At 37.0% G+C, this 19725-nt stretch overlaps 1 protein-coding gene across 3 annotated transcripts in view; it reads right to left on the reverse strand.

Moving 5' to 3' along the window:
* The window catches only part of REV3L (REV3 like, DNA directed polymerase zeta catalytic subunit), a 173092-nt gene that overhangs the window by 110576 nt on the left and 42791 nt on the right, over nucleotides 1–19725 (reverse strand). For all 3 annotated transcript variants that reach the window (XM_037065055.1, XM_037065056.1, XM_037065057.1), the window contains exons 2-3: nucleotides 14822–15011; nucleotides 6230–6304 (exon numbers count right to left, since the gene is read on the reverse strand). In XM_037065055.1, coding sequence (XP_036920950.1) covers nucleotides 6230–6304; nucleotides 14822–15011 — 265 coding nt within the window. The remainder of the gene's footprint in view (nucleotides 1–6229; nucleotides 6305–14821; nucleotides 15012–19725) is intronic.

Consider the following 19725-nt stretch of genomic DNA (forward strand, 5'->3'; position numbering starts at 1 on the left):
CAGTTTTCTGCCAGACAAAAGTGTTGGCAGAAGTTATTGTTCCTTTTCTGAGATTCCCCCTCCCACAGAGCTGACAGGTGGGTAGCATATCTAAGTCTCCATCAATCTGCCTCACTGTTTGCCCCTCCCTGGAGGTTCCTAGAGACCCTGTCCCAATCAACCTGTGGGCCCATTCAAGCCATTTCCAGTGGCTTCTCCATATAACTGGCCTATCTTGCCTCATGCTTCCAACTTTCCTAAAATCTTTCAAATAAGCAGCATCTGGCCTCTGCATATCCCTTACCTCTTGCTAAGTGGCCCTAGGCCTGGCACTAGCAGAAGCCCACCTTGATTCATAGTTTGACCTCTTTTGGGCACCTTCAAGCCCAACACAAGTAAGCAGCCATTTGCAAATTGCTCTGTAGCTCATTATGAGGTAACCCCAGGTAGGGCACAGGGAGTGGCTGACTTTACCCCTCCTAGGAGGCCCCAGAGCCAGTGCACATAGTGAACAGCTTCAGACCATTCCAGATTGCAATATTACCACATCCACCAGCAATGCACTCAAGGTGCGGACTTGGTGAGCACCAAAATCCCACTGAAGCAAGTCTTTCTTTGTAGATTTGACTCCTGCACAACAGCTCCTTCTCCACTATAGTCACAGCCGGACCTCAAAGCCGATTGATCTAGGTGGTCAACCCTTCTCAGTGATGCCAATAGCAATCAAGGCTGAACTATAATAGGATGTTGTACACAGCCCACAAAGGGGTGCACCTGGAGTGCCCAACTCAAGTGACTGGTGAGGCTGTGGCACTAGGCCTTATAGGACACCTAGCATAAAAGTCCAGGAGACACAGCAGCCCTACCTAAAACATAGAAACAAACATTAGGGAAGCAGTCAAAATGTGTAGACAAAGAAACAGGTCCCAAATGAAAGAACAGGAGAATTCTCCAGAATAAGAACTAAATCAAATGTAGACAAAGAAAGTACCAGATACAGAGTTCAAAACAGTGGTTATAAGAATGCTCAAGGAACTTTAAAAAAAAAAAGAAAAGAAAAGAAAAAAAAAGAATGCTCAAGGAACTTAGTGAGAACTTCAAGAGCATGAAAAAGGACATAGAAACCATAAAAAAGAACCAATCAGAAATAAAGGATACACTAACTGAAATGAAGAATAATTTACAGCTTATCAACAGGAATGTAGATTACACTGAGAACCAAATAAATAATTTGGAATATAAGAAAACAAAAAACACCCAATCAGCATAGAAAAAGAAAAAAAAATGAAGATAGTATAAGAAGCCTTTGGGTCAACCTCAAGCACACCAACATTCACATCAAGGGGATATACTGGATAGAGAAGAGAGAGAGCATGAAATTGAAAACCTATTTGAAAAAAATGACAGAAAACTTCTCTTACTTGGTGAAGGAAATAGACATAAGTCCAGGAAGCAGAGAGTCCCAAACAAGATGAACCCAAAAAGACCCACACCAAGACACATAATAATTAAAATGCAAAAGGTTAAATACAAAGAGAGAATCTTAAAAGCAGCAAGAGAAAGCCAGTTAGTTACTTACAAGGGAGTTCCCACAAGACTGTCAGCTAATTTCTCAACAGAAATTTTGCATGCCAGAAGGGAGTGGCAAGCAATATTCAAAGTGATGAAAAGCAAGGACCTACAACCAAGATTACTCTACCCGTCAAAGCTGTCATTTAGGATCGTAGGACACAAAAAGAATTTCCCAGACAATAAAAAGCTACATGAGTTCCTCACCACTAAATCAGTATAACATGAAATGTTAAAGGGTCTTCTTTAAGAAGAGAAAAAAATAAAAGATATGAACAATTAAATAGCAATAAATACATATCTATCAACAATTGAAACTAAAAATCAAAATAAATGAACAAACAGAACAGAAACAGACTCACAGAGAATATTTTGACAGTTGCCAGTTGGAAGAGGGGTTGGGGGACGGGTAAAAAAGGTGAAGTGATTTAAAGTACAACTTGGTAGTTGTACAGTTGTATAGAATAGTCATGGGATGTAAACTGCAGCAAGGGGAATGCAGTCAGTAATGTGCTAATAGCTATGTATGGTGTCAGATAGGTAAGAGATTTATTGGGATAATTACTTAGAAGTTATATAACATCTAATGTACAACAGGGTGTACACCAGAAACTAATATAACATTGTATGTCATCTGTAATTGAAAAATAAAAAATAAAATAAAGTTTACAGCACCAATATATATTTCAAAAATTCTAATGTTCTGTTAGCTTAAAAGGTCAAATTTTATCATTAGCAACAAATACTATGAGTTTTTGTCTATAAGTGACAGGCTCACTTTGTTCATTTTTGAGATGTCTGTCAAATGGGCAAATCACTAACTTTTTTAGTTATCTGATGTTCTTTCAAGAAAAAATGGTGTTCTATTAACAAAAACAGTGGTTAGCTCAGCTTGCAACTAAAAACAATCATAAAAGTGCTTTTCCCTTGAGACATTCATTCATAACACTTCAGTACACACAAGATGTTTCTTGCCTACTTCCATTTTGTCACATAAAATATTAACATGTGTACTCAAGGGTCAAGATTTAATAAAATTAGTCATTTTTACCATATCCTCAAATACTCCTAGCCAGTAAAACTGGCTCTTTTTTTTTAATCTGTGAGTGTTCGGTAGTGAAAAATACAACAACTAAAGTACCGCCATTCACCCTTATCCACTTTTGCTTTCTATGGTTTCAGTTATCCAAGGGCAACCATGGTCTGAAAATATTGAAGAAAAAATTCCAGAAACAGACAATTCTTAAGTTTTAAATTGCATGTTGTTCTCAGTAGCACGATGAAATCTCTTTAGTCCTGCTCCATTCTGTCCAGGATATAAATCATCCCTTTGTCCAGCGTATCCATGCTGTACATGCTACCTGCCTGTCAGTCATTTGGTAGCCATCTCAGTTATTACATTCACTGCTGTGACACTGCAGTGCTTGTGATCAAGTGACATTTATTTTACTTAATAATGGTCCCAAAGCTTAAGAATAGCAATGCTGGCAATTCAGCTATGCTGAAGTGAAATGTTAGAGCGTATGTAAGTATAGGAAGAAACATAGCATACTGTATATAGGATTTGGAACTATCCCTAATTTTAAGCATCCACTGGGGGTCTTGGAACATATCTCCTATGAATAAGGGGAGAAAGTACTGTAGTTTTATCCTGTTACCCTGATATGGACCAAGGTGCCAGCAATTTTATCCCCCCAACCAGCGAACACAGTGAAAAAGACAAATCACATCTTAGTATCACTATGAAAGTAATTTTGATTGTGTAGATCCTCTCAAAAGGTCTCAGAAATCCCAGTCCACACTTTGACAACCAATGTTCTAGTATGATGGATTCTTTCTCTATGAGGTAGGAGGCAAAGCTTTAGGATGGACAACATTTGAGTAAAGAGGGCAGAGAATGGTAAGCAGAGGCTTAACTAGAGAAAAGTAGAAGTAAGGCAGTTAAGGAAAGGGCCCAGGTGAAATTGAAGGTACCCCTTCTGATTGAAATATCTGATTGCTATATCTGAATTTACAGTGGCACCAATCTGTTGTGGGGTTTTTTTTGTATCCTGCAGTAATGAGAAAATGGAGTTTAGCAGAAAGTAAACAAACATTAACTCAGAATTGATGGTTTCACCTCATGGGAAAAGGAGTTGAAAAGGTAAAAGAATAGAATCTAAGATGGAAAGAAAAGAAATGAGTTGCAGGAGAGAGGTACAAAGTGTGAAAGTAGAGTGGGGGCCAAGGAGTTTGAAGGCTAAAAACCGGTAGAATGGGGCAGAGTTAAAAAGATAGAAAAAAGAGACAAAAAATCTTGCTAGAACCATGAATAGGTTCTAACACTGACAGGTGCACAACTCAGTACATTTCCTAAAAATCATAAATTGTGTATGTGTGTGTATATATATAATGTTTATTTTGTGGCATGTAAATTATTTCAAAAACTTGTTTAAAAAGACATGGAAGACTGTAGTCGGAAACCAAGATGTTTGCATTTAAAATCTCAGAGGTAGGAGAAGTTCTAGGGTGTGGTCAATAGAGTAGGTAGTTTAAGGAGAATGGAAGCAAAAATCACAGGTGATGAACAACTACAGGAATCAAGAAGCCAGTCCCCAAATGCTAAGTATAGCATTCATTCATTTCACAAATATTCATTAACTACTATGTGCCAGATACTATTCTAAAAACTGAGGATTTATCAGTAAACTTTAGCAGAAAAACGCTAAAGTTTGCCCTTGTGGACTTATATTCTAGTATGATACCAATTTTATATGGAAATTAAAAAAAAATAAGATATGTGCATGTGTGTGTACATATATATGTATATATGTGCATATATAAAAAAATAGAAGGATGTATACAAACTCTTAAAAGTGACTGCCTCTAGGGAGAGAGTTGTGAGTGAGGGTAAGGTCTGAAAGTTGTACTTTAACATTTTACATATTATACTATAGTCAATATTTACATAGAACTTATGACAGGCACTGTTCTGAGTGATTTATAGATTTTGATTATCAGAACAATGTGTACCAAAATCAACACTAATTATAGATGAGAAAGAGATTAAACAACTTTCCCAAAGTCACCCAGCTAATAAGCAGAAGAGCCCGATTTTCAGTGCAGGTAATCCGGTCTGGGCTCTTAATCACTACATTATGTATTAGTCAAATATCATCACAAATGATTCACATGTAAAGGTATTATAAAAAAGTAACAAATACAAGAGAAAATGTTTTCTTTCACAGAACTCTGTTCTTTTCATTCATTAGCATACATCATGATTTTAGGTTAGATATTTAGGTTACTTGTTTATTATCTGTCTCCCCTGCTAGGCTGTAAGATCCCTAAGAGCAGAAACCACACAAACTGTTCACCGATGTTTACCTAGCAAATACTATAGTACACCAAAAAATGTAGGCATTTTATAAGTATTTATTAAAAATAAATTAATGAATCCATCAATCATTCGGGGAATTTCAGATAGGCACTGTGAGAAGCTGACTATATAAAGCAAACTTATTGGAAATAGTTTAATAAATATCTGATTGCTATGGTCACAGGAAGAAAAATAGGTTATACTTATACTTCAAGCAGAACTACAGTTTATAGGTTATTTATAAAAGACTTACACAAATTTTGTTCATAGTTCCCCCTTAGCACAACTGGGGACAAAAATGAGAAAAAAATGATTGAGGTTTACTCTCACCACTGTGTATGCAAAAGTGGCTAAGATAGGGACTGCTCCATGGATATGAGAAAGTGTGACTGGCGGAGATATGGGATGGAAAACATCATTGCCTATTCTTAGAAATTGTTTTGTTACCTGACATAACAAAAGCTATTTAGGGTAAGGTTGAGGTCAGATAATAAAGGAAACTAATTTTCACTGGTTACCCAGAGAAGGAAATAACCACTGCGATTCAGTGTACTCATGGCCTAATTTAGAGTAAACCTCATCTCCTTTGTACCTAAATACCTTCTGGGGAACATCCAGTTAGTATGTTACTGAAAGGTTACCTTTGGAACCTAGTTCCTACTGGCAGAGAAGCTATTCTGAAAAAACAACACTCAGCATATCTCCAGGGCTACTTTTACCCTGGGTAGGATGGAAACACTTGTTTTGAACCCTAGAGGATGACTGGAGTCTTCTCTGTATGTGCCCTTCCTGCTCTCAATAACACCAGCTCCAGAATGATTGAGAGAATAAGCTATAAGTCTTAAGGAAGACTCAATGAGAAAAGAAAGAAAATCAAATAGAAACAAAACAAACAATAAATCCAGGATATAGAATTTCACTAACTACCAATAAGGAGTCAAAAGGATCCCAAGACCTCAGAAGCCCTCCCATTCTGACTTTGCTCTCACATGTTTTTCATTCCTTTGAAACTAAAGAGCTATTTTTTCTCGGTATTGAACATCTGGTCTGGCCCACGGGGCACGCAGATCATACATGGCAGCCATGATGTCCCCTTATCAACTTCCACAACTCTCTAAATCTAAGACCGAAAAGCAGCAGTTAGGAGCTATAAACCAAGGTCCCTTCACCCTGAAAATATCCTTCCTATGCATAGATGTACCTATTATGGTCTCTTTCATTAATAATACTACAAACTACGTAAGACTTTCTTCTAGATTTCTTTTTATTATTAAAATACTTAAGTGATAGTTATTCATATTTTAATTTCATTTAACTTTGTACCTTTTTACCATTGCAGGATTGTAAAGGTAGATCTTCATAAAGTGTCTTTCCTTCTCATGATAACCATAAAAAGGCCTGGAATAAAGAGAAAGAAAATCAAATTATTTTCATCATTCAGAGATGAAATAATGTAACTTACTTACTTCTCTAATTCAACTCAGCTGGCCTAATTCAGTCTTACTTATATTAAATATTACCCCAAACCCTGGGCCCAATACAAAAACTCGAAGATCTTTGCAATTATACCTACCACAGGTTAACATGTGAAATATTAAAATCTAGTTAACTTTTCAAAAAAGTTTAAAAATGCCACTTTTAAAAAGTAAAGGAAAAAAAGAGCAGCAAATCATCATGATTCTTCAAAAAGTGTCATTCTGATTGTGTATCAGACAAAACAGATTTTTCAAGCACATTCTCCCATTTACCATTTTTTCTGTCAAAAACTAAAAGTTCTTCATCTACAAAGTCCTTTAATAAACAGCATTTTATCATTTTCCTCAACCATCTGTTTATTATTAATTTTGCAAGCTCATTAGGCAGAAAGTTTATCTATTATGTATATGTTTGTGTATAACTACTACACACACACATTTAAGTTGCAAATGAAGCCTTTGAAAATTGTGTAGATAGAAACTTAGGAGACTGAAAAGGGACAGGAAGAAACAAAAATCTACATGATAGAGAAATAAGTCCTCAATATAAGACAAAACAAGTTGGGCTATCATGTTTCATCATTTCAGGAGGATCTGAAACTATTTCTGTACACCTGATTATATACATGACCCTTTTCAAAGACAATGTAAACAAACAATATGTAAACAGATAGGAATTTGTAGACTAAATAAATAGTTGTGCACCCACTTAGTATGTCTATAAATAAGTGATTGATCAAATCTTTAGGTGGATGTGCCCAATTACCTTTAATTTAAAAAAAATATTACTTTCAGCCCTGGCTGGTGTGGCTCATTGGATTGAGCGGCGACCTGTGAACCAAAAGGTCGCTGTTTCAACTCCCACTTAGGGTACATGCCTGGGTTATGGGCCAGGTCCCCAGTTGGGGGTGTATCATAGGCAAGTGTTTCACACACAATGATGTTTCTCTCCCTCTCTGTTTCCTTCTCTTCCCTTCTCTCTAAAAGTGAATAAATAAAATCTTTAAAAAAAGTTAACTCATTTTTGTTTTTTGTGATATAACCTTATTTTTTTAATTATATTTTATCGATTATGCTATTATAGCTGTCCTGATTTTTCCCCCTTTGCCTCTACTCTACCCAGTACCCCCTACTCCATCAGGCAATCCCCACACGACTGTTTATGTATATGGGTCCTGCACGTAAGTTCTTAGGCTACTCCATTTCCTGTATTGTACTTCACATTCCCATGGCTATTCTATAACTACCTATTTGTACTTCCTACTCCCCTCACCTCTTCACTCATTTCCCCACAATCCCCTTTGACCTGACAACCATCAAAACACTCCCCATATCCATGATTCTGTCTCTGCTCTTGTTTGCTCAGTTTGTTTTTTAGATTCAATTGTTGATAGATTTGTATTTTTTGCCATTTTGTTTTCATAGTTTTGATCTTTTTCTTAAATAAGTCATTTTAACATTTCATATAATAATGGTTTGGTGATGATGAACTCCTTTAGTTTTTCCTTGTATGGGAAGCTCTTTATTTGCCTTTGATTCTAAATGATAGCTTTGCTGGGTAGAGAAATCTTGGCTGTCAGACCCTGCTTTTCATGACTTTGAATATTTCTTGCTAATCCCTTCTAGGTTGCAAAGTTTCTTTTTGGAAATCATTTGACAGTCTTATGAGAACTTGCCTATAAGTAAGTAACTGTTTTTCTCTTGCAGCTTTAAAGATAAAGAGTCTCTCTTTATCTTTAACTTTTGGCATTTTAACTATGACATGTCTTGGAGTGGGCCTCTTTGCATCCATCTTGTTTGGGACTCTCTGTGCTTCCTGGAATGCATGTCTATTTCCTTCACCAAATCAGGAAAATTTTCTTTCATAATTTTTTCAAATAGATTTCCAATTTCTTGCTCTTTCTCTTTTCCTTCTGGCACTCCTATGAGGCGAATGTTGAACCTCTTAAAGTTGTCCCAGAGGTTCCTTATACTATCCTCATTTTTTAAAGTTCTTTTTTCTTCTTCTTGTTCTGACTGGTTGTTTTTTGCTTCCTTATATTACAAATCATTGATTTGATGACCAGTTCCATCCACTCTACTATTGTTTCCCTGTTTTTCTTTACTTCAATTAGTGTATTCTTCATTTCTAAGTGAATCTTTTTTATGTTGTCGAGGTCCTCACTAAATTCCTTGAGCATCCTTATAACCAGTGTTTTGAACACTGCATCTGACAATGCTTATCTTCATTTCGTTTCGTTTTTTTTCTGGAGTTCTGATTTGTTCTTTTATTTGAGCCATGTTTCTTTGTCTCCTCATGTTGACAGCTTCCCTGTGTTTGTCCTATGTATTAAGTAGAGCTGCTTTGATTCTGTGTCCTGGTAGTATGGCCTAATGAAGTTGGTGCCCTGTAGGGTCCAGTGGTACAGCCTCCCCTATCACCCAAGCTGGGTACTCAAGGTATGGGCTGACTATACACCCTCCTCTTGTAGTTGAGCTTTGGTTGCTGTTGGCAGATCAATGGGAGAAATTTACCCAGGCCAGTAAGCTGCAAAGATTGGCTGTGACCACTTACCACCAACCTCCACCCTTCATGGAGGATCACCTGTACAGGGCAGAGTAGTGGTGCTCTGACGTGGTCTGTAGCTATCCACTGGGTGTGCTGGCCCTGGGGTTTCCCAGAAGGTACAGGCCATAGGTGGGAGGGGTATCAGGCCCCCCCCACCTATGTTTTGCCCAGGGCTACCCTGTCTGAGCTATAAAGCAATCTGAAAAGGCTGCTACTTGTGTTGGACTGGAAGATTCATAGGCTAAGCCATGCTGTGAAACTAAACTGGCTGCTGCTAGTGCTGGGCCTAGGACTCATTGAGGCCAGCTATTGCTTGTTTGATAGGATTTAGGCAGTTGTGAAACATGAGCCAAGACCAGTCATTCATATGAAAAAGCAGCTTGGGTGGGCCCATAAGTTGGGTGGGACAGAATCTCTGGGGGTCTCCAGGGTGGGTCAAAGAGTGCTAGCCAAGTTGATGGAGTCTGAGATATGGTACCAGCTTGCTGACTCTGTGGGTGGAGGGTTTAAAAAAGGGACAATGGTCTCTGCTCACTTTGATGCCAGATACTTCAGTTTTTCCCTGTAATACCACTGGTGCCTTTCAAACTGGAGTAGGTCTGAGTAGGTGAGTCCATGCGTAGGTTCTTTAAGAGGAACTGCTTAGTGCTCTAGCAGTTTCTTCCACCAACTTAATCCCCAGTGGTTTTTGCAGCCAGAAGTTGTGGGGACTTATCTTCCCAGAACTGGAACCCTGGACTGGCGGGCCTGGTGTGGGGCTGGGACCCCTCACTCCTGAGATATCCCTCTTTATTTATTTATTTATATTTAAGATTTTATTTATTTATCTTTAGAGGGGAAGGAAAGGAGAGAAGGAGAGAAATATCAATGTATGGTTGCCTCTTGTGAGTCCCCCGCTGGGAACTGGCCTGCAACCCAGGCAAGTGCCCTGACTAGGAATCAAACCTTGATTATGTGGTTCACAGGTCCGCACTCAATCCACTGAGTGCAGACTGAGTCCACTCAATCTACACCAGCCAGGGCCTTCTTGAATTTTTATCCAACACACATGGGTGAGGGCCCAGCCCATTCTGCATCTAAGCTCCTCCTACCAATCTGGATAAATATGGTTTCTTTAATTCCATAGTTGTCAAACTTCCATTCAACTCTATTTCTTTTTTTATTTAAAGATTTTTAAAATGTATTTTTAGAGAGAGGGGAAGGGAAGGGGAGAGGGAGAGAAACATCAGTGCGTGGTTGCCTCTCACACTCCCTACTGGGGAACTGGCCCACAATCCAGACATATGCCCTGACTGAGAATTGAACTGGCGACCCCTTGATTCTCAGGCCAGCACCCAATCAACTAAGCCATACCAGCCAGCACTCAACTCGATTTCTGATAGTTCTGAATGATGATTGCTCTACATTTTCATTGTAATTTTGATGTGGTTGTGCCAAGAGGCGAGCCATGTCTGTCTTCCCCACCATCTTGACTGGCAATCCTTTACCTTTCATTTTTAAAATAGTGTCCCCTATGATAGGCACTAGAGAAAACTTAGTTTTAGTAGGATACCACTTCTTTCTATCATGTTTCACAGTGTAGTGAGAACATGTCAAATACAGGAGATATCTGGCAGTGGAGTCAGTATATGAAGTATATTTAAACAACTTTTTTTAAAAAGCTGTTTAAAGCTTTAGATCAGTGCCATCTGTATTCCTATAAAGCAATTTCTATTTTTTTAAAATCCAACTATTTACCAAGGTCTGAAAGGTTCTTTATGTCACCCTTGTCACTCGCTCCAATCTTACACCTTACAACTCTTCCTTTTCCCTCCAGCCATTCTAAACGTTTCAGTCCCTCTAACTTGATCCACTCTCAAGTAACTTGCCATTCCATTTCCTCTGCCCTAAACCTTTGCGTGACTTGCTTTCAATATGCACTCAGGTCTCTGCTTAAACTTACTTCCTCAGAAAGCCCTTCTCTGACCATCACTACTTATCCCTTACTCTTCACCCTTCCTTGCCTTTTTTTTTAATAACACTTAACACTCACTGTCTAGTATACCCCATTTTGTTTGCCATGAAGGGGTGAGAGACATATTAAATAATCTTATCTCTCTCATTTGCAAAATTCAACTCTTTATTCCTCATGCTGTATTTTTCATATATATAAATATCCTTCTCTGTCTGGAGATATGACTTATCTTTAGCCAGATAAATAAGGGAAAAAATTAAATCTGAATTGGTAGTCCATATTATCTTTGCTTTGTTTTGTTTTTGTTAACAATCTTTAGTTTTTTACATATACAATCTTACAATTTCAAAAACTCAATACAAGTTAAGTCTATCAAACCTCTAAAATATTTTATAAACCTAGGATTGTTTTCTTATCTATTGCCCCAAAATATAGTCTGAAAACTCTGTAATTTCAATTTCGTGTTTCTTCTGGCCAAGCAAGTCTCTGCATAATTGTCTTGGCAACCTTTACTTCCTATTGTTGGCTGTAGTTGATTTTGCCAAAAAAAAAAAAAAAAAAAATGCAACAGAGAAACTCTGTGGAGGGAAGAAAGTAGAATGGAGCAGAATTTGAGGGCAGATATTTTTGTGCTTAAAAAATTACACCTGGTAATTAAAGTTAGTTCTTTAATGTAACAATGAGAAGAAAAACAAGCACAAATAAGAAAAAAATCTCAGCTAATTAACTTAGAAGAACTTAGAATCTCTTAACAGGAGCTGTCCTCCTTTAGGCACATCATGAGAAGGCAGTGTTCTTGGAAAAGACAATAATGCTGAGAAAAACAGAAGGCAGCAGAAAGAGGGGAAGACCTAATGTGAGATGGACTTACTCCATAAAAGAAGCCATAGGCATGCTTCTACAGGAGCTAAGCAGGTCTGCTGAAGACAGAACATTGTGGGATCACTATTAGTAGGGTCGCCAGGAGTCCAAGGTGACTCAAAGGTTCCTATTCCTAACACACAAGTGTCAAAGAATCCCAGGAATAAGGAAGGCTAAAGTCATGTTGTGGTCCTATCTTTTAACTCAGGCTCAGGATAATGCATAGTCTAGGGAGACTAGAATTACTACATTTTGTACAAATTTTAATTTGGTAGGTGATGCAACCTTGTCTATCTTAAAGAAGTAAGGAATATTGAAGGAGTAAAGGAATCCCAGAAGCTAGAATGTATGGTAAGGGAAAGGGGGATCTAGGTAAGAAAAGAGCCTCCCCCCAAACACTGAAGTATGAGAAAAAAAATGGCAGTCATAAATTAGATTGAATAGCTCATCTTCTGCCCCAGGTATCCAGACTTATTAAAAAATATGGCAATGCCTTTAACAAATACCCATCAAAAATACAGAAAGATTGGTAATTAATTATTCATTTTACTAGGCTGTTTGGAGATTCGACTTTGAAATAGTGTGTATGGAAAAGTTCTTAGAAACCACTAAACATAAAAAGGTTAGAATATAAAGCTGATGATTACCTCCAACCTAATTACTGCTGTCATAAGAGGGGTATGAACTTTCACCTCATTCACTTATTCAACCAAATAGCAATTGAGCCCCACCTACTAAGGGGCCCAATGCCATTTAAGGTGCTGGGCATATAATAATAAACAAGACAAATATGGTCATTTTTCTCATGAAGCTTACTTGATGGTAGGAGAAACATAAAAATTAGGTATATAAACAAAAAAATTAAAATAATTGCAAACTCTGTTAAATGTTAAATGAAACAAAAAAACAGGCTGAATTACACAATAAATTAATCTATTTAAAATGGAGAAGTCACTTGGCTGGTGTAGCTCAGTGGATTGAGCGCGGGCCTGCAAACCAGAGTATCGCGGTTCGATTCCCAGTCAGGGCACATGCCTGGGTTGCAAGCCAGTTCCCAGCAGGGGACACAAGAGAGGCAACCATACATCGATGTTTCTCTCCCTCTCTCCTTCCCTTCCCCTCTAAAGTTAAATAAATAAAATCTTTAAAAAAATGGAGAAGTCAGAGAAAACTTCTCTGGATAAGTTAGAGGATTTGAAGGATGGGAGAAGGATGGAGAACGCAAGGAAAGGCAACTGCATGTACAAAGGTGGGAAAGAGCTTGGCACATCAAAGAAACTAAAAGACCAATGTTCCTGGAAGGAACCTATTGAACAAAGTTACAGATGTAGCAGGGGCCATATCACATTGGCTGTGATCAGAAGTTTAAATTTTATTCCAAGAATAATGTGAAGACACTCAAAAATTTTAAATGATTTTAAAAGTATCAATATACATTATAAGAAGAGTGATTTTGTGGCTTTGGAGTGAGACAAGAATAGAAGAAGGGAACTCAATTAAAATGATACTGTGGTGGTCCAGAAGATAGGCTAGATTAAGGAAGAAGTAGTATATAGATTTAAGATCTCCACCTGGATTTTATACAGATATATCAAATTCATTATGTCCAAGTATAAGCTCCAAATCTTTCTTGCCAACCTGCTCTACCTGCATCTTCCATTCTTTTAGCAGTACAGACTTAAACTTTTGTAGCCATCCCTGATTCCTCTCAAAACCATATTCAATGAGACAACCAATCTTGTTGACTCAACTTTCAGAATAGATCCAGAAGCTAACCACTTCTCATTACTCCCCTGCAATTACCCTAGTGCCCGCCAGTGTATTTTCTCACGCAGATTAAGGAAACAGAGTTCTAATGCTTTCTCTGCTTCTATCCTCATTCTTTTATGATCTATTCTTAATAGTTGTTAAAGTAATTCGTTCATGGTTGCTCAAAATCATGCAACAGCTCAGAGTTTTACTCTGAGCCAGTCCTTGGAACAGCCTATGGCAGAAGTTCTCAAACTTCAGTAGCAACCAGACTTAGATACAGGTCTGATCCCAAGTAAAGGAGAGAGGGAGAGAGGGAAGATTAGTAGAGATGTCTTCTATTGCGGTGTGACTGTAATGAAAGTTCAGAAAGGCTGTTGGGAGTCCTCAAGTGTCTTCCAGGAACAGGACTGCCTTAGTGTGTTTGCCATGCTGGGCCATGGGCTGGGATATAGTCTAGGGAAAGAAATTTTACAGCTACGGGATGACAGAGGGATTTTAGTGCAGCAGTTGGGGCTGTTATTCAATTATGCTCCCTGTATTTAGAGATCTCAGAGGTACATTCTCATGCCTGTCAAAACCAGGTAAAGTTGACATTGGTGATCCTGGCAACCAAAGTACGGAAATCATGTATTAGGAACCATTGGCCAACATGATCTCCATCCTCTCATATTTCCCTCACATCATTTTGTTCTACTCTCTTTTCCTCCCTCCATTCCAGCCACCTGCCTCTATGCTGTTCGTAGTCCCTCACATTTAAGTTTTTGCTTAAATGTCAAACTGCTAGTCAATAAGACCTCCCCTTTATCACCTTATATAAAATTACCACCAGTCTCCTTCCCCACCCTATACTACTAATCCTTCTTGTCCTGCTCTACATCTTTTGTTCTATAGCAGTAATTATAAATAAATACATTTTATTAAATAAATACATTTATTTCATGTTATATCTATTAGTAATTTCTGTTTCCCATTACTAAATGTAATCTCCATGAGGGCAGAAATCATTGTTTTGTTCACCAGTATATTCCAAATGCCTAGAGCAATGCCTGGCACTCAGAGGTGCTTAATTCATATTTGTTGAAACAATTAAAACAAAAATCATTGTTAATCTATATGCCATTGTTAATCTATCAATGCCATCTATATGGCATTGCAATAAAAATCGACTTTAAAAATTGACAGCAAGAAATCTGCCCTAGTTCCATTGGATTAGGAGTAAAAGAAAAATGAAGAGTATATTTTAATTGGATATATTTTCTTTTAATTAGAATGGCAATAGAAATACAGATAAATAAAAAATTTAAAAGGTAATATCACATACTTACATTCCTGATACTAACGACACTTTGAACACGTGCTGAGCAGTGGAAGATGGATTGCCTAAAGCCACATTAAGTGCTCTGTCGATACTGAACGCCATCTGAGACAGATAGCTCTCTGGCTGTTGTCCATAAGCATCGTATGGCACATAGAGGTAAGGAAAGATGCCATGTAGATGAAGACATGTCTTCTGACCTAAAATGTAACACATTAGAAAGTTTAGTCTTGAAATGTATTTAAAAATTTTAACAGTACAAACCTCAAAATTACATCATTTAAATGTTCTAATGACAACACATCTAAAGTAAGAGTTGAAAAAAATTAACCCAGAGTTAAAGCCACTTGTATTAACTGTATCTTACAATAGAACATTTAGGAGCATTTTATAAACATAAGGATTGTAGTATAATTTAAATAGTAGTTTTGGTGAAAATATGCCTATTTCACCTTCACAATCTAACTAGTTTTATGTACAACAGTCCTATAATACCACTTGGCAGTGTTATGAATCTTAACAAAAATTTACTGAAAGTTGACTAAGTAGATCAATGAACGTTTATCTCAGCATACATGTTTTCAAACAAGAGACTTCCCTAAGGCAGAGACAGCTCTAGGTGAAAGGAGAAGGTAAAAACAGTTTCAGTGTGTAGAATTTTGCTACTAGGGGAAGGGGAAATTGGGGGGGGGAAAAACCAAACCAGACACAAACCAATCAAAAGAAAAGCTCTACAGATCAGTTGTAATAGACTTCTGGATATCTAAATTGCACATCTGATGGAGTGGGACACAAGAAGACACAGTGAGAGGAGGGGAAAAAAACCATGCACACTTCCCAGGAAGCCATTCTATCAGGCAGGGAGCAGGAGGAATAAATGGTGCAGACTTGCCAACAGACAATCCAGCATGGCCATGATAAAGAAAGTAATATGAGTAAGAACCCACAAAGGAAGTGCCACAGAAACAGCAGTGTATCCATGACAAGGTTAAGGAACAACAGCAACAACAAAAAGCAGGTGCACCATTACTCACATGAATCTGGCAGAGCTAGCTGTGTGGAAGCAGCTCCTGTTCCCTGAGCATTGTCCCTAGTTCCCCTTCTGTCCATGCTATTTGTCTAATTTAAGCAGAGAGGAGAGCAGCAGTGATGGAAGAACACATCCATTTTTCTCATGCTGTCACTCACTATCACTGTACTCTCCTGCCAACACAATTTATCTGGCTTCTTGCCCAACCCTTATTGTACTGTTTCACTGGGCTTTTTCTTGTGATAGGAAAGGAAGTAATTGTTTAGTATTTCCTAAATATAATTTAGAACGATTTACATAAACTGTATAAAAAATGATTCAATGTTCTGTTGATAACTGTGTTTACATTTTTATGAGTAACATCAGCTTCTCTTACTTTGAAGGTAATTATAAAAGAATTAATAAATCTAGAAGCTATTACATATGGTAGAGCAAAAGTGGAAAGTTAAGTCACATAACGGAATAAGATCAGCACCCTTCTGAGTATAGAGTTCTAAACTATCAATTTTCACACTTTTGAAGAATTACAAATGGTTTTGCCATTAGACCAATTTTAGTTTCTATTTTTGGCAGCAGTTATGCTACTTAGTATCAAAGGAAGAAAAAATACTTTCAATGGAAAGCAAATTGCTATTTAGTTTAATTGCTAAATACAATGTGGTACTATTTCCTAAATACTGCAGTTTTTGAATTCTTCACATAGAAAAAATCCAGGTTGTAGTGATAAATGAGTCTTGAAGAAAATATAATTAATCAGTTTACTAATGATCTACTTGCATGCTTTTTAAACATCTCATGTTTAAAAAGGTTATAACATTATTCTTCTGGATATAAACCACAATTTGGTTAAAAGTGACTGGCATGCTGAAGCATGAGGTGATGGAGGCAGAGAGAGAGAGAGAGAGAATTATTCCCTTTTTAGTTGACAAATCTAAGATCAGTGATGACAGAATTACTAGTATAACAGCATATTTGTAAGAAATATTAATAAGTTCCTAAAACACTGATTTTATAGACACATTATTTTAATGAAAATTTGGGTGAATTTTATGACACCAAATTGTAAAATGTGATTTTTACTAATGATTTTTTATATGGAGGGTGATCACAAAGTTCATACATTAAAAAAATTATTTATTTTTCACATGTCCTGTGAAGTAAGGGGCCAGAGAAATTATCTTCCTCTTTATAGGCTTTGGAACTACAATAATTTGTGGTATATTACTTAGGACAAATGCAAAAATAACTTATTCAGCAGGCACTGGACTAAGTGCTTTACATATATTTATTTCTAAAACTTAGAATAACCTTGCAAGTACCACAAAGTTTCACAGAGCTATTAAGTAACTGAATCAAGATTTGAAAACAGATCAACAAAATCTAAAACTAATGGTCTTTCCATTTAACCATGCCGGTTCAATTTAAAAAAGTTAACATTGGCTTCCTTAACCCTTAATCTCTCAGTTCTTATGTATTACTGTAAACACCTGTTTCCTTAATGATCCTAATATCCCTAGGACCTAGCACAAACACACAGTATGTGTTAAATAAATATATATTAAATGAATTAACAAACCCTCAGCATAACAGAATAACTGCTTATGGAGAAGGGAATGACGTGAAAGCCTTTGAATATCTGAAAAAAATTATCTATAAAAACAGAGGAACTCTGATACAGCTAGTGGACCTGCCATCAGGGTTACTGTAGAAAGTATGGGTTTTGTGAAGAGTCCTCAGCCTACTGCACTTCCTACCTGAATGACCCTAAGTCCCATGCAAATCTGTAGTCCTTGCGTCCACAACAGATGTACCTTCCTGATTCTCCAGCAGCTCAGAGATGCTTGATGACAGTCTAGTGTCTCACCATTCTCCCTCAAGAACAATTTCCCGAAGAACCACAGCACAAAAATTCTTGGCATAGCACTAAAGACTCTAATAGAGAACAGTATCGCACAAAATAAAATGAGAAGATGAATAAAAGATTCAGAAAGATAAGGAAAAAAATGTGTAAAAATAAATGTGAGTCAACTTCTTAATATTGTTTGTATCTTCTATTATTGTAAAATTTGTAGTTCTGTAATAGCATTGCTTTATCTTGACAAAGATACAACTTCTATTATTGCCCTCCATCAGCTCCACCCCTCAAAGATGTGTGGACCACATGCGGCACAGTCCCTTAGAGCAAAACTAGTCTACCTTTACCCCCTCTGTCAGGACTAGGTGCAGGTGTGAGAAAATGCCCTAAAATCAGTGGCTTCAGCATTAAATTAAAGGCTTCTCTGTCATAGAATAAGTCCATAGGAAGGTAATTGGTACTAGGGATTCAGGCTTAGTGGCCTAATTAAGAAGAACATCTGTCTTTAGTCCTAAGGCTTTTCCTATACTCTGAGTTCACTCACAGTTTTTAAAGAAAGTTTATAGTTAGAGAAAGCTACACCATTTGAAACATTACTAGATGATTTGAGATTCTTAAAAGATTTAGGATATTAGCTCTTTCTAGGTAACATGTAGAGATAAAGAAAATATTGCTACTTTCTGAATGTTCCCCCTTATTGTCATGTCAAACTGAATTAAGGCAATAAGTCCAGTAGGAATAAAGATTATCTTTGAGAGAATAAGCCTATGTACATAACACAGTTTTCAAAAAATTTTTAAGAGTTTGAATTTTCCAATATAACTGATGTCTAATCCAGAAACTACAACAAAGTTGTTTCAGGAACGCCCCACGGAAACTGGTTACAGCATAACTGCTGGTTTTTAAAAACACTATGGCAAAACTTTGTGGAGTTGGCTACTTTGCAACTGTGTGTAAGCAGGGACTGCATATATAAGGCAGGTGCCTTTGTAACAGCAAGTACTTGGGGGCTCTAAATCTAACCTTCCACAGAACTTATAATCACACTGAACATCAAGTCCTCTGTATTCCAAGATTCTTATATTACTTTCTCACATTTTCTTCTATATTTTAAGTGCCTGGATTTGGTCTCTTAAAATGTGCATCTAAAATCTTATTAATTGACAACAAAATTACCTTTATTTTTGTAGATCCATGTTCAATGAACAGAAAGACTAACACATACTATTATTCTAATCCCAGGGCCTGCAAATTATTTTGTATAAAGGGGCAGATAGCAAATATTTTAGGCCTTGTGGGCCATACTATTTTTGATACAACTACTTAACTCTGCTGTTGTGGCCCGAAAACAGCCATAGGCATTACTTAAGTGAATGGGAATGGCTGGGGTCCAATAATGTTTCATTTACAGAAAGAGGGGATGGTAGGGATTTGGTCCATGAACAGTATTTTGTCAGTTCCTACTTCAACTAACAGGACCTCATCATCATCCAGAATAAAAAAACTTATTGTCTTCTTTTCTGTTTTTTTTAAAAACAAGCTTATTATTATCTTAGGAGATTGAGTAGAAATGCTTATTTTGTAATGTGCAAACCCCACTTCCCAAATATCAAAGTCAATATACCAAAACTTTAAATAAAACTCTATAGATACCCTGCAAAAATACTTGGTATACGAACAGGAGAATTTGTATTTATATAATTTTTCAGATTTTCTTCCTAGAATATCTTTCCTAAAGTTTTATATCAACATCATTAACTCGATCTGCTTCCCTCCAGTCTCTCTTTGCTTCTAAATTTTCACTCCACAATTCCTTCCCCACCCCACAAAACTGCAAAATGAACCAAACAGAACTCTTCATAGTCACAATTTAGAAGGCAAGTATTATGTCATTTACTCTCATTTTTAAAAGCCTTAGGAATATTATTAGCCCTAGAAATTACATTTTCAGAATTTATTCTAAGGAAAAAATAAGAATATACATGAATATTTAGCTATTAAAATGTTAATATAGTACTACTAATCGTGA

The sequence above is a fragment of the Sturnira hondurensis genome, unplaced genomic scaffold, assembly GCF_014824575.4.
Source record: "Sturnira hondurensis isolate 20B ecotype Veracruz unplaced genomic scaffold, ASM1482457v3 Scaffold0015596, whole genome shotgun sequence".
NCBI classification, from domain to species: Eukaryota; Metazoa; Chordata; class Mammalia; order Chiroptera; family Phyllostomidae; genus Sturnira; species Sturnira hondurensis.